The sequence below is a fragment of the Cryptomeria japonica genome, chromosome 2, assembly GCF_030272615.1.
Source record: "Cryptomeria japonica chromosome 2, Sugi_1.0, whole genome shotgun sequence".
NCBI lineage: Eukaryota > Viridiplantae > Streptophyta > Pinopsida > Cupressales > Cupressaceae > Cryptomeria > Cryptomeria japonica.
The window spans coordinates 554,661,238-554,676,008 of NC_081406.1; the positions used below are offsets into that span (position 1 = coordinate 554,661,238).

The 14,771-nt window shown below is 37.5% G+C and overlaps 1 protein-coding gene across 4 annotated transcripts in view; it reads left to right on the plus strand.

Moving 5' to 3' along the window:
- Positions 1-14,771, plus strand: part of LOC131038080 (proline-rich extensin-like protein EPR1) — an 85,495-nt gene that overhangs the window by 22,101 nt on the left and 48,623 nt on the right. For 2 of the 4 annotated variants that reach the window (XM_057970385.2, XM_057970383.2), the window contains 4 exons: positions 11,280-11,751; positions 12,198-12,326; positions 12,444-12,489; positions 12,589-12,671. In XM_057970385.2, the coding sequence (XP_057826368.2) occupies positions 11,434-11,751; positions 12,198-12,326; positions 12,444-12,489; positions 12,589-12,671 (576 nt within the window). In that variant the 5' untranslated portion in view covers positions 11,280-11,433. The remainder of the gene's footprint in view (positions 1-11,279; positions 11,752-12,197; positions 12,327-12,443; positions 12,490-12,588; positions 12,672-14,771) is intronic. The other 2 variants (XM_057970386.2, XM_057970384.2) reach the window with 1 other exon arrangement.

The following is a 14,771-nucleotide window of genomic DNA, read 5'->3' on the forward strand; positions in this document are numbered from 1 at the left end:
GCATTCTTGATGCTATACATCTTGTGAAGGTTCTTCATTAACTTGTCCATTACTTCATATACATCTTGATGCTATAGTAAGAAGCATTTGTTCAAAGTATGTACACAATATGGAGTCCCAAAACAATGCTTGTTAGTACTCTCAACCATCAAACCAACTAATTTACAAACAAGAGCTGTATTTGTCACAACGTGCACAACATTAGAAGACCGGCCTCCTTTATGGCCTTTCTCAAAATGCCAAACTGGTTTGAACTAGAAAGTTCAAATAGCAGTCCTCCTATTTGTTGATGTGTTTTTTATGCACATGCGAACACAAAATAAAATACCAAAGTATCTTATCCTCTCTTGAACAAAGTTATTCGTATGCTGAAGATTTGCCTAAGGATCAATCGAAATAACTCCAAGGTTTTGGTATGTAGGGTCTCTATGTGTCGATAAGCCCTGTTGGTATGATGTGATTATGCTGGAATCACAAGGAGACTTACATTTGAATGCCTGAATACTTGATTTGCTGGAACTCGAGTCCTATCTACTAGCCGGGAGATAAAGAAATGGCAAAAAGATACAGGGTTTAGAGAGTCTACTCTAAGCCCTAGAATGTAAGAAAATAGATGAACGACTAGGTGGAGTCCTACCAAGCGAGGTCTCACCATCAACTTGAACAATTTGACACAAGCTCAGTGCAATCTTCTAAGGGCATTTCAAAGATGTTTGAACTGATATCGCCAAACATTGATCACCATTCAAGTTAATGCATAAACAATGAGTGTAGAACGATTCGAAGTTAAGCTTATATCGTTCCAGTTGACCACACAAGGCGCACTTACAAGCAACAAGAGGCTAGTGGGTATGGACTAAGCGGATTCCACATGAATACATTCAACAACTTCTTCCATTCAATCTAATTCATTTATCATCTAACATGAGGATCCAACAAGAAACCATGCACATTGTAAAGAAACAACTCACTTCACCATAACTTCAATGAAAATAGAGTTTATTTACAACTTAGGCAACAATTTCTGCCTTCTCCTCCTACTTTATTCTAACTTCTATTCAATTCTCTTTAGACTATCCATTGACTATTAACTATTGACTATCGACTATTATCCTTTACAAATGAAGAGCCAGAGCTTTATATAGAGAGCTCTTTATATTTCAACGACTTAGATCAATTTGAGATCAATGGCCAAGATTTTACAATGAAAACCCTAATTAGGGTTTGTTACATCAAACTCTCCTTAGCCAATGAGAAAATTACATTCCATGAATGTGGACTAATAGATGTCAGGGGTAGGTACATCGGAGTTTGTGCCATCCCTCATGAGTCAGGTACATTGAATCAAGACATGCAGAGGTAGACCTTCCTTGATTGGTGAGTGGTGACTGGGATGATGACTAGGACGCTGCTTCAACTTGCACTTGTAGAGTTGACTTGTCACCACGAAGGGATGTCGAGGGATATTTCTTGATACTCAACATTATCTAGCTCGCTCAAAGTAGTGGTGTTGGGAAGTATTGATGTAGCTAAGTCTTTCTTCCATGCATTTGAGGTGTCCTTGATGATGATGAAGCTTGAAGAGATCCTCTATGTCCTTGCCTGATCTCCCTCCAACTTGATCTTGTTGATTTGTAAAACAAACAAAAGATAGTGTTAAGTACTGTTGACGTGTATTTTGTACACTATCAAACACAGAATAAAATACCTAAAGGTACCTTATCCTCTCTTGAGTAAAGCCTCTGATTGCTGAAGATATCGCGAAAAAGGATCAATCAGGATGACTTCAAGGTTCTTGTATGTAGGGTCTCTACGTGTGGATAAGCTCTTTGTGGTATGATGTGATTTGCTGGAATCACAAGGGGACTTACATTTGATGCCTGAACTTCTGATTTGCTTTGAATATTGCTAGAACACAGGATTTTCACTAGCTTAGATTTGAAAAAAAGGAAAAAAGAATGAGGGCGAGGAAAGGATCTAATCCTAACACTAAGAATGTAGGAGCAATGATTGATCTTTGATGAAATTCTAACTAAGTCTTGTTTTGACATCGCAGGACCATCTCCACAAGGTTAGTGCGATCTTCGAAGGAAAGCTTTATGATGTTCAAATCATCACGACAGGCATAGACACCATCAGGTTGATGCATATCAATGAAGAAGCAACAATTGAAGTTAGGCTTAAGCTGAACGATTCCAGTTGACTACGCAAGGCAAGTCTGCAATCAACAAACTGCTAGTAGTATGGATATACGAATTTCACCATCAATCATGCACATTTCTTCCACTCATCTAATAACATGAAATCAAATATGAGAAGTATAAAGACCATGCAAATTGTCAAATTGACCCATAAATTTCACCATTTCTTCAATGAAGTTACAAATCTTTTACAACAACATCTTGGCAACAATCTTTGCCTTCTCTCTCTACTCTACTCTAATTGCTATTCTAATACTTCCAACTGCTTACTAACTATTCTAACTATTTCTAATTCTAACTATCACCTTTACAAAATGAAATGCCAGGGCTTATATAGTGCCCATAATACAATTCGATGGCTGAGATCAATTCGAGATCAATGGCCAAGATTTTACAATGAAAACCCTAATTAGGGTTTGTTACAACCATTACATAACATTTAATGCTTGACCAATGATAAAATTGTATTGCTTGGACACATGTCCTCTCTGGAAAATTCCACCAATGAATAGCCGGGGTAGGTACATCGAAGTATGTGTCACCTTCCATGAGTTATGTACATTGAATCTGGACGTGCTGAGGTGGACCACACTGACTGGAGAAGTGATGACTAGGATGCCACCTCGTCTGACACTTGTAGCTTGGTAGATATTCAATTTGATGTTGTTGAGAAGCTATCTTTAATTAACTCTTCTGAAATTATCTGCTTCTTCAATGAACCCTTGTTCTAACTCCTTTTGTCCTTGATTTGCAGGATGATTGATGTACCTCGCCTTGGAATACTGGATTGGAAAAGTCGCCCTTGATGACGTTAGTCCAAAGAAGGCCGTCCTTGTCGATGCTAGACTGGAGGAGGTCGCCCTTGTCCTTGCTTGATCGTCCTTGGAGGAGACCATCCTTCGATTTGTAGATCTTTCGAGCTTGGGAGTCGCCATCTTGATACCTACACAACATTTCACAATTAATAATATATCTTGAAATCTAAAAATTAAACTTTAAAAGTAAGATTCAAGATTTTAATTAGGAAACTTCATGATAAATCTTGAGTTATCATTTCCTAATTTAGGATTTTCAAAGCAAAATTTAAATCTTCAAAAAAAAGGTGCCAAGGTGATTACGCCATACCTCCACTTGGGAATTAATTCTAAAAAAATGATGCAAAAATAGGAGAATTCGCTAGGCAAAATGTAGATCAAGACTCCCTTTAGCAAAATGCGCCCCCTTTAGCTTGGAAAAGAACTCCATCTTCCACTAGCTTCTTCAAGATCTGGAAATTCGCCTTCAAATGTCTTCAAAAATCTGGAAATTATCCTCCAATCTAGCAAGAAATACGCCTCTCCAATAGCCTTCAAGATGAATTTCGCCTTCCTTAGCTTCCACACTTTGTAGAAACTTGCTCCACTCCAGCTAGATTTCGCACTTCTTCTTTGCCCTTCCAAATCGCATTTGAAATGATGAGTGAATGATGGATTAAAATCGCTCAACACACCTCTCTTATATAGGCGCTCACCATTTCATTATCCATAGGCCGACTTGGTAAAATAGAACCAAAAATAAACAACATTAAATAAGAGAAGAGGCCGACTTTGCAAAAACATTAAAATAATATTCCCAAGCGCTCCATTTTTAAATTTAATTTAATAATAATTAACTTTAAATGCCTTTGTAATAAAAGTTTCGATTTTCTAAGGCTCAAAATTAATTTATTAAATGCCAATGTGTTTTTTAAATGCCAATTTAATTAAATATTTCAAAGTTTTTATCGAATTTAGCATTTAATGTATTTGAAAAAAATTATTGGTGCCTAGGCATGGGAGGAATTTGGGACTTTGATCAAATTCGCTCTGGTCCCTGGGAGAGGGACAGGAGCGCCCATGCATTTTGGTCCTCCATCTTTCATTCTTCACGTTTGAAACTTCATCCTCTACGTCCAAAATGGGGTTCTCGCTTGGTATTTTGAGTTTAACCTATTCCATCTTTGGAATGAATGCCTTTTAAACCATTTTCGCCCTGGTCCCTTGGTGAGGGTCAGGAGTGATTTTTGCTTTTCCTCCTTGGCCCTTGTCTTTTAAATCGTCAAATCAACTTGTGAGGGCAATTGATGATCCTTGTTTGTTCTACGCATGCCAAACTTGTCTCTCCAAGACCAAATGAGCTCCTCCAAGGATTATCGCCCTGGTCTTCTAGTGAAGGACAGGAGCGAATTTTATACTTGAGCCAAAAATTGTCAATTCTTGTGGATGTTTCCTTGTCCATCGCTTTCCAAAAGGTGTTTCTCATTTCGTAAAACCTTGCCTTGGCGTGATTCTGGAGGGAGATGCTTGATTTTATAGAAATCGCCCTGGTCTTCCAGTGAAGGACAGGAGCGATTTTGCATTTATGGCACAAATCTTTAATCATATTAACATCGAATTTTCTTCAAGGCGAAAAACATTGTTTCTTACTCCATCTTGAACGTTTGAAACGAAAGAGGCATTTAAAAATTAGGCATACTTGACTATTTCGCTTTGGTCCCTTGGTGAGGGATAGGAGCGCCTTGGCCATCACTCGTCCAGTCTTGCGGTCTTTGCAACTTTGGTCCTCCATGAAACCCTTTAAACATCATTTCAAATTCGCGCCTTGGCCTAAATTTGTCCAAACTTGGCGAGAAGGACAGGATATTAAGTTTTTTCGCCCTGGTCCCTTGGAGAGGGACAGGAGCTATTTTGCAAATCCAAGCTTATCCGTCCTTTGTTAGCCTTCCAAATTATATTCAATGGATAAATCATGTTTTCCTTGGTCTCTTCAAATCATAAAATTGTCTTGATCCTGCAAGAACAGTGCAAATTTGAAATTCAAGCTCCGGTCCTTCAGTGAGGGACGGGAGCACTTTTGCAATTACAAGCCAATTCGTCCTTTGCTAGCTTCGAAAATTATCTTCAACGGATCGATTGTGTCTTCCTCCACCCACCTCAAACGCGAAACTTGCTTTCCTTTTGCCAAAAACTTGCCTTGAGGGAAAATCGCTCTGGTCCCTTGGAGAGGGACAGGAGCGCCCTAGCCAGTCACCTTGGTCCCTTGGAGAGGGACAGGGGCGAACTTGTTACTTAGGCCAATTTTCTTCATTGTGGCGTACTTAAGTTATATTCAACGGGCAAAACATACTTCCCTTGACCTCCTCAAATCGCGAAACCACTTAAATCTTGCAAGGATAATGCGAAATTGGAATTCAAGCTCCGGTCCTTCAGTGAGGGATAGGAGCGATTTTTGCTCTCAGGGCCAAACCTTTTTACTTTTCACTTCAAATTTCCTTCGCTGAGGAAAATATCATCTCTTTACACGCCATGAATAAAAGTTCGAGTCCAAACAAGGTCTAAAAATGTGTATATGAATAAAATCGCTCTGGTCCCTTGGTGAGGGACAGGAGCGAATTTACCTATCTAGACAAATACTCCATCATTTCATCGTCCTTAATCAAGTCTGGATGCTCTATCACGTTCATTTTGTCCTCCATCATGCCTTTGATGTCTCAATTTGTCCAAACGAGGTCAGGAATGACTCCACTAAGCTTTTTCGCTCTGGACCCTTGGTGAGGGACATGAGCGATTCGCCTTGGACCCATGGAGAGGGACAGGAGCGCTTTTCGCTTTGGATCCTCAGTGAAGGACAGTAGCGAAATTTGACTTTTCGAACTCTCTATCAGGACAATTTTAATGGAATATAACATTTAAGTATAAGTGACTTATACTTTAAGTTATATTCCATATATACTTTCAGGATGTTTGAGAGTGGTTTCAGACCTCCAGGAGTTATATTGCAAAATCTAGTTTTTGGAGGTTTTTCAGTTTCCAGACTTAGTCAAATTTCAGGATCAGGACATTCCAGACTTAGCCAAATTTCAAGATCAGGACTTTACTCCAGCAGGACCTGCTATCCTATTGATCTTCCCGACAGCACTCAAAATGCAAAGGCTAACTAACAAAACCCTAAAAGACCAAAAAACAAACCCTAAAAAGCAAAAAAAAGCAAGGGTCCCCATTTGCAATGGGGCGATGTGTGAAATGGTCACAACAAGTACGTGATATATTCATGGCATTTCTCACCCCAAACTATCAACAAGAAAACACTTAAATCAATTTTGCTTGAAGTTGGGAGGAGAGGGCACAATCAATTTTGCTTGAAGTTGGGAGGAGAGGGCACACTTTTTGAGCAATTTGCTCCCGCACCTTTGGAAGGGATATGAACGATTCTAAGAAATGCATCAAGTTTAGACAGAAATTGATCAAGGCTTGCTCAATTCATATGATTTTTAGGAGACTGATGATGTTGCAAGGTTTAAATTATCCTTAAAGAGGCTTCCAAGACATTTCTCTTATGACTTTATGCAAGGTACCTTCTCTCAACACAATGCGCTCTTGTACCTTTGGAAGGTACATGCCTCTAGGAAATTCGCTCGTGTCCTTTGGCAAGGTACAAGAACGAATTGGCCTTCTTAGCTCAATTCATACTTGAACTTGATCCTCATTGCTTTGCTCCTTGATTTTCAACCCCTCTCCTAACCAATTTGACCTTTAAAAGGGTTTAGCTTAGGTTCTATAGCAAGGTATAGGGCTTTTTAGTAGAATTTGCTCCTGTACCTTTGGAAGGTACATGAGCGAAATCCTCATTTGCACTCAAACTTCCATCACTTCCTCAAATTTGCTGGCTCAATCTTCATGTTTGTGCATGTTCAAAGGTGTGGTCAAGATGATACCTTGTTAGACAAAGCCTTAAATCAAGAATTTGATCCGACCAAAGGGCAAGGCACATGCTTTAGTAAAATTCGCTCCTGTACCTTTGGAAGGTACATGAGCAAACTAGGAGATGTTCTTAGTTTTTTCAACTCTTTGATGAAAGCGCACTTAATCCTTAAGATTTGTATGAAGCTTAGAATGTAGCAAAGCTTAGGTCACCTTTAAGGAGGCTCTCAACACAATTTCATTAGCAAAACACTCTCTTCAAGAAATTTCGCTCTTGTACCCTTGGAAGGGACATGAGCGAATTAGGAGCATTAGGCTTGGATTTGAATCAAACACTCACTTTTCACCCTTTCTCATGTTGCTATCACCTTGAATCATGCTTAGAAGTCACCTTAAGCTTTGCTTGCTTAATTTGGGGTCAAACATCTAGTCTTGACAAATTCGCTTGTGTACCTTTGGAAGGTACATGACCCCTAGTGAAATTCTCTCTTGTCCCTCTGAGAGGTACAAGAGCGAATTTGACAAAATTGCACAAATTCTTTACATTTTCATCATCAACTTCATTTCAACTTACTTTCAAAGGCATACATGAATCAATTCCCTTTTAATCAAGGCGTAGGAACATAATTTTGACCCAAGTAAGAAGCAAGAAGGGAAGTCTAGGAAAATTTGCTCCTGTCCTCTTGAGAGGTACAAGAGCGAATTTGGCTCTTGTGCTCAAATTCTTAATATCTCCTTCAAGTTTTAAGTCCAAATTTGCTCAAATTCATCCCCCAAGGTGAGTTCAAGTTAGTCCTTCTCCAATCAACGCCCTAGAGTAAGATTTTCATCCAAAATATGAGCAAAAAGGGAGTCTAAGAAGAATCCGCTCCTGTACCCTTGAGAGGGACAGGAATGAATTTGATGTTCTAGCTCAAATTCCCATCTCTTTGTCAAATTTCCAAGCCTAGCAATGAAGTATTCCATCCAAATTGGAGCAAAGATCTCTCACTTGAAAAATTTGCTCATGTCCTTTAAAGAGGTACAGAGGCGAATCTCTCTCTCTCTTCTTCAAATTGCCTTCTGTTACCTTCATTTTCTTCCTCAAGCTTCGTGATTGCAGTCGATCTTTGCTTCATCATTCATCAACCATGAAAAATTCAAATCCTAAAGGGGCTCATGATGACCTCTGCTCTAAAAGCTCATTCCTTGATTCATATCCATGACTGACTTCAATTCAAATCTCTCAGGCAAGACCTTGCTAAGACTTATCCACCTAGACTCCTGATAAGATGCCAGGACTCTCTCATATTCTTAGTCAAAGCTTAAACCTAAAACAAGTCCTAGGGTGACCAAGAGGAGGCCTTCAGAAAAGAACCCTAATGTACCCGACCTGGGCCACTCACTAACTCATCCTATCCTAATGAGCCCTTTGGCAACTCTTCAATGCAAGGATTAATAGCAAAGACCTAAACAACCAAGCCAAGAAAACTAACCCTAGAAAGAAAAAGGGGGGGGTCCCCATTTGCAATGGGGCGCTGTGTGAGAACGTCACAATACTATTCATGACAATAGAACAACCACTTCTAACCCATGTTTGTTTAAACTCTTCCACCCATATATTCACCATTGAATATTTATGTTCTCTAGTGGGTACATAAAAGGGTCCAATTGTAGTTATATTTATCAACATCTATTTGAAATAAGGAGACCTTGCCACATGAAATGGGATGGTATGGGCATAAAAAAGTTTTGCCATTGAATCATTGATCTACACATGTTGTTGCAAGTTCAACCTTGCCACTGCATTTTTGCCATTTGTAATAAAAGTGGCCTTATTCTCCCTGCTATCACAACTCTCCAGTTGATATATTAGAATACTTGTCAATGGATGGCAATAGTATGGATGCACTTTTCTTAATTTTACTAATCTAAGAGCTTTTGTCTCACTCTCTCCAACCAACTTTGCCATTTCGATCTGTTGTTCCAATGGTATATCCCCACAAACTCTAATCTTGTGTCTACTCTTACCTAATAAGTGGTGTCCAAACATACTATAGCTCCCATGAAAATCAGTTTTACAAATATTTTACAACTAATGCTTGCTGTCCCTTGCATATTTATTCTTATTATTTTGCTCAAAATGGGGGCAAATGTCAGCGAGGGCTTTTTGGAGTTGAAAGGGCCTTTTAAAGAGGGTGAAGGGCATGCAAAATGGTTTGTTGGCGATGCAACAATACTTGTGTTTTGGATTTTTATAAAATATGGGAATCCTTATCACTTCAGTCAACTTCCCTTGGGTTTACTTCTTCATTATCCATCTCATTGTCATCACTACCGCTCATTTTTATTGTCAAAGATTAAAGATAAAAGAATTGTTTCATAAGCTGCTAGTGCTATAGAATAATGGTTTTTGTGTGAGAGCATACATAAACAACATAAACAAGCTCCATAACATTTATGAAGAAAAAGTAAAATTGATTGTAGCAGTGTAGAGCCTACCTCAATGGCGAGACATGTCTCGTGATTTGTAGTCCATTCTTTCCTCTTCAATAGCATCGAGTGGTTGTTATTGAAATTAGAAAGTTTGTTAAGATCAAGCTGTTGAATGAGAAAATAAAAAAATTGAAACCTCATTGGTGGTAAACACAAAAGAATACAAATGTTTTCAAGCATCTTAGGGTTAGATATAGGGTGTGGGAGAAGAAATATTTTAGACATGCAAATTTGCCCTTTTCTATTTGGGATACCTGGACATCTTGGGGATGGTCAAGGGACATCTTAGATGTTCCTAATTGTCCTTAGTATGTATATATGTCCCCTGCCATATAATAGACATTTCCTTCCATTTTGAGTCATCTTGGGGAGACTAAGGGACATCCCTTACTGTCTTAGAAATGCAATGTGTGATAGGAATGCTAGTTTTAGGGCCAAGGACGCATCCCTGTAGAACATAGATTTTTATATTATTTCTACTATTTTTTAACTTTGAACACAAGATGAAGAACAAATAAAATTATAGATCAACTTTCTGCTCTTGCCTTACAAAATGTTTGAGCAGAACTTGTCTAAATCAATATACTATCAACATGTATAACATATTCTATTCTAAGTATAGTGAAACAAACAATGTTTTGTGGAATAATTAAATGGTTTAGCATTATCTTTCTGTGAGATTTTACTACGTCGAAGTATCTTTACTTCTTAAGTCATCACTGCAATGATTATTTTTGAGGATTAGTCATTTCTCTAGGACCTTGTAGCTTATGATGTCCATTGGTTAATAATCACAAAGCAAGGGGGTTCACGAAGCACGCAAGCATCTTGAAATATTTGTTAGTACAGGGGAGGAATGTTGAATATAATTTGTTGCTGTGATCTTCTTACCCTCTAGCCTCTGCCCCCATTGGCAAAGGTTTTCAGTGAGGGCTTTACTTGTCTCACAATCATTACTGATGTGGAATTATCAATTCAACATATTTATTCTATTAGGGAGGAATGGTGAATATAAATTTATAATTAAATAATTAGTTTGGTTTCAATTGCCAGAAAAATTTCAGTGTTGATACTATCCTGTTGAAATGTAGAGAATAGTGATTATTGTATAAATCTTTAGTTGGTGGTTCATGGTTGTACTCTATCATAAAAGGCTACTACCATTCTAGTGCATCTTTCTTATTTTTAAATTTACTTCTTTTTGTTTTAAGTTATGCATATGGATAACTGTAGTTTTTCTCTGCAATTGATAGTGCCTTATATTTTGCATTTTCGTCCCTCTTTAAAAATGTATTCATTGCTGAAGCTTTTTAGTTCATTGTTTGTTTTTGTGGAACTCAGATTCTACCAAATTTAAAGTGAATATTAAAATCTATGATCCTTTAAGCTTATGATGTGCATTAGTTAATAATCACAATACATTACCCACAAAGCACACTAGCAACTCTTAAGCATTTTTTCGTATTGGAGAGGAATGGTGAATTTAATCAAATGATTATTTTGGTTTCCAAACGTATGAAGACTGAATTGCAGAAAACTTTCAGTGTTGATACTATCCTGTTGAAGTGTAGAGGACAGTGATCACTGTACAAATCTTTAGTTGATAGTTGAACTCTTATCATAAAAAGCTACTACCATTCTATTGCATCTTTCTGATTTTTAAATTTTCTTTTAGCCTTTTATTATAAGTTATGTGTAGGGATATCTGTAGTTTTTCTCTGCAATTGTTAGTGCCTTATATTTTGCATTTTCACCCCTCTTAAAAAATTTATTCATTGCTGAAGCTTTCCAGTTCGTTATTTGTTTTTGTGGAACTCTCTCTCTAGTCTCTAGCTCATTTAAAATGAACTTTTAAATCTAAATTGATTGGCAATTGTCATTTTAGCATGTTTCAGGCCACTGGACAGAAAATGGATGGGATGTTGTACCACCTCTACCAGTCTTTGAGATTCTAGTCGAGCGCCAGTCTTTGAGATTCTAGTTGAGCAGATAAAATATTTCATTTGCTTGGTGATTCTCACTCTAAGAAGGATTTGACAATGGCTACAAAGGTTGAGCAGACATCACTTCTTGAACGGCACCGTAACCAATCTACAGCATCACCTGCCACAACACAAGTAGCAGCAGCAAATAGTCCAAAAATTTCTATGCGGGCTGTAAAAGCAGGAGTTAGTTTTGTTATTCCTAAAAATAAGTTGTCAGGAGCTCTTGTTCCAGTAGTTCGTGGTGGTGTTAAAGCTGAAAAGAATGATTCTAAGAAGGATGAGGAGGTCAAACAGCCCCTTAGGAAAACAAAGTGGGGCATTGATTTGACACAAGATGCTGCTGTAAGAAGAGGAAGGGCACTGGCCTATCAGGTGGCAAATTAAACTATAAATTCTTTGGCTATGTTTTAGAATGTTGCCGGTGATTAACAATTTTACTTTAGACACATTATTGCCAGAACAGGAGCATATGGTGATTGAAATTTAAAATGTCTTAAATGATTATCCAAGTTCTGTGTTATATGGTTAAATATGTAACATATGAGGTTTTGGTTGTGTTCTTTGTGCATTTGTTCTATATTTTTTAATACCTGTTTTTTCTTTCTTAATTCTAAATATCCTTATTACCGTTGATATTTCGCCCCTTCTTGCGAGCCATAAAAGGGAAAAAAACTCTCCTCCAGGCTACATCCAACTTAATTTCTCTAGTGGGCCATAAGATAGAGTATTTCCCTGTGATTTTCTCACATGGAAGCCTTCCCATTCCAGGTGGCATTAAGTGATATTACTGCCTTTGTGGTGGTACAAATTTTGAGCAGACTCGTGTGGAGCAAATAGCTGCACAGCTGGAGTTAGGCAATTTGGAGATTGACCCTGATGAAGCTACGAGATCACCATCTCCTCCACCAATATATGATAAATCTGGGGAACGAACAAACACTAGAGAGGTGAACATAATTGTTTATAAATTATAGACATAAAACGGAATATCACAAGGTTGTTTGACTTAACATGATTGGTTCCAATATGCTACCTATTTACTGTTTGGTCTGAAATAAATGCAGGCAAGGAAGCGGGAGCAGTTGGACTTGGAAAGACGGGAAGCTATTGGTGCTTATAAATTATATTTTGTTCTCTAATTTGTTGTATTTTGTAAAACATTTTATGCCAATTTCGGCATTGTAAATTAATATTCTGTTGCTTTTGTAGGTGAATGCCTGCGCTTGAATCCTAATTATAAACCTCCAGCAGGATACATTTCTGTTAGCAAAGAGGCAAAGATTTCCATTCCAGTAAGTTATATGCAAACACTTTTACACAAAATTGCCACAATATTTCAAAGTTGGTATTTTTGTAAAACTGTGTCAAGCAATGGCAAATCTTGTTGGCAACTGGCAAATGGTTAAGAATGGCTGAAGATTATTTATGACAATTTTGTAGAGAAAAATAAATGATTCAGATTAGGTGTTGGGTAATATTGAAGGAAAATAAATGGTTCAGATTTGGCTCAAATTTTGTAGAAAGTCTTATTGGGATGCTGATGTTATTTTTGTTTTGATTTCCTGCTTGGTTATGAGTATATGCACCTTTGAATGGAAATTCATGTAGCTAGTTTTTGGTCTTCCATAAATGATGCTGTCAGATGAGGTTTTAAACCCTTTTTGTTTTGTTTATTTCATCGTTTGTTCAGCTATTCTAGACTTTGCTATTGGTGTGCAATGATATATGTTAATCTATGTTACTGATTCACTCAAGATTTTGGCTGGATCTGGATCCAGTTTGTTTCTTTTCCAGGTCCATAGTCTGGTTTGCTGTGGGTACAGATAGGGGACAGCCAATTGGCCCCTGGTTCAACTGGCATCTCCTAGGGCAAACCTGTAGCAGACCCTGGGGATATGTTCGGTTACTTTTTTCTTTTAAGGATGAATCCTCATTTGTGTGTCCCTTTATTCCAGACTTAATTTCTGGGAAACATAATATAATATCCACCATGTCTTAAATGGAGATTTCTATTGTTCGAGTCAAATGCCCTTCCACCACCAATTTTGCCTTGTAAATATGCTGTCTGCTCTTTTTGATTTGCATATGTAGATCTACAGTTGTTGCTAGCATCGAAAGGATGATTTGCCACTTTTTTTATTGGTTTGCTGTAATTTTTGCTATTTGTTTTACTGGTGGCATATTGTTACTGATTATCATCGTCATAGCTGGACCAAAGAACTGGCCCACATTCTACCCTGAGAAGGCCTCTTCTCCCAATTTGATTAATGAAACAATAGTCTGAAAAGCTCCATTGAATTAGAAATAAGAATTTTCAATCTCAATATAGGGGGGCCCCTGTTATGATGCCATTCAAGTCTTTGCTTATTACAGAAGAAAAGAAGAGGGAATTTCATGGAGTGAATTGCCTAAGTTTTACCAAGGTTGCTAGGATACCATGCTACTGCATCTGCTTTCTCAATATAGAGGAAGGCCTCTGTTTTGACACTCCAAGTCTCTGCTCTGTTTTGACACTCCAAGTCTCTGCTTATATTTTTTAAGTTATTTGTAAATACATTTGATAGTATGATTCTTTATCATTGATCAATGGTAGTGATAAAGATAAATCCAATTGATAGTTCCAAATTTCAATATTATGTCATATATCATATATGTCTAGGGTCGCGATTCAAAAAATCATTACAATTACAAAATTGAAGTTAATTCAATCAAAATTTTTTATAATTGTCTTCAATCTTTATCAATCATAAAACCGACTAGATCAATGTCATCGTTTAGTTCAAGTTCAACATCATTTGAACCACAAATAAATGCATTGCCACTTCCACTAGGTGCATCATGGGTAAGGGTCTCATCATCATCATATATAGTGACTCAAGCAAGATTTGCAATAGATGCATCCAAGTTGGTACACTCAGGGGTATGTCCCAAATTCCTAATGCTTCGTTGACCCTTCCTTGTAGTGATCTTGCTTATGTGATAGAAGATGCAAGTTGGAATGGACATAAACCAAGTCATCTTCTTTTTTTGCAGCCAATCGGTTACACTTCATTGAGTTGACAAACGAGTGTGTACTCCAATTCCATTCAGCCGAAGAAGAACTTGCAACCTGTTGAAATTGGAGAGGAAACCAATACAACTTAAAAATAAAAAATGCAAAATAAATTAAAGAATGGTAAGTGCTAAAGTCTACAATACAAATGTTAAAGAATAAAAAAAAATAAAATTGTGATAGAATCTTGATTCTAAGAGAGGCTGGAGGAACAAATAATCATGTCCATGGAGGTACGAACATGTATGGGCATTTATATTATATTGGTCTTGAAGAGCACAAATACTATGAACTTGTCCTAAGACAAACATGCCAAACTCTTTTCTAACATATGTTAATT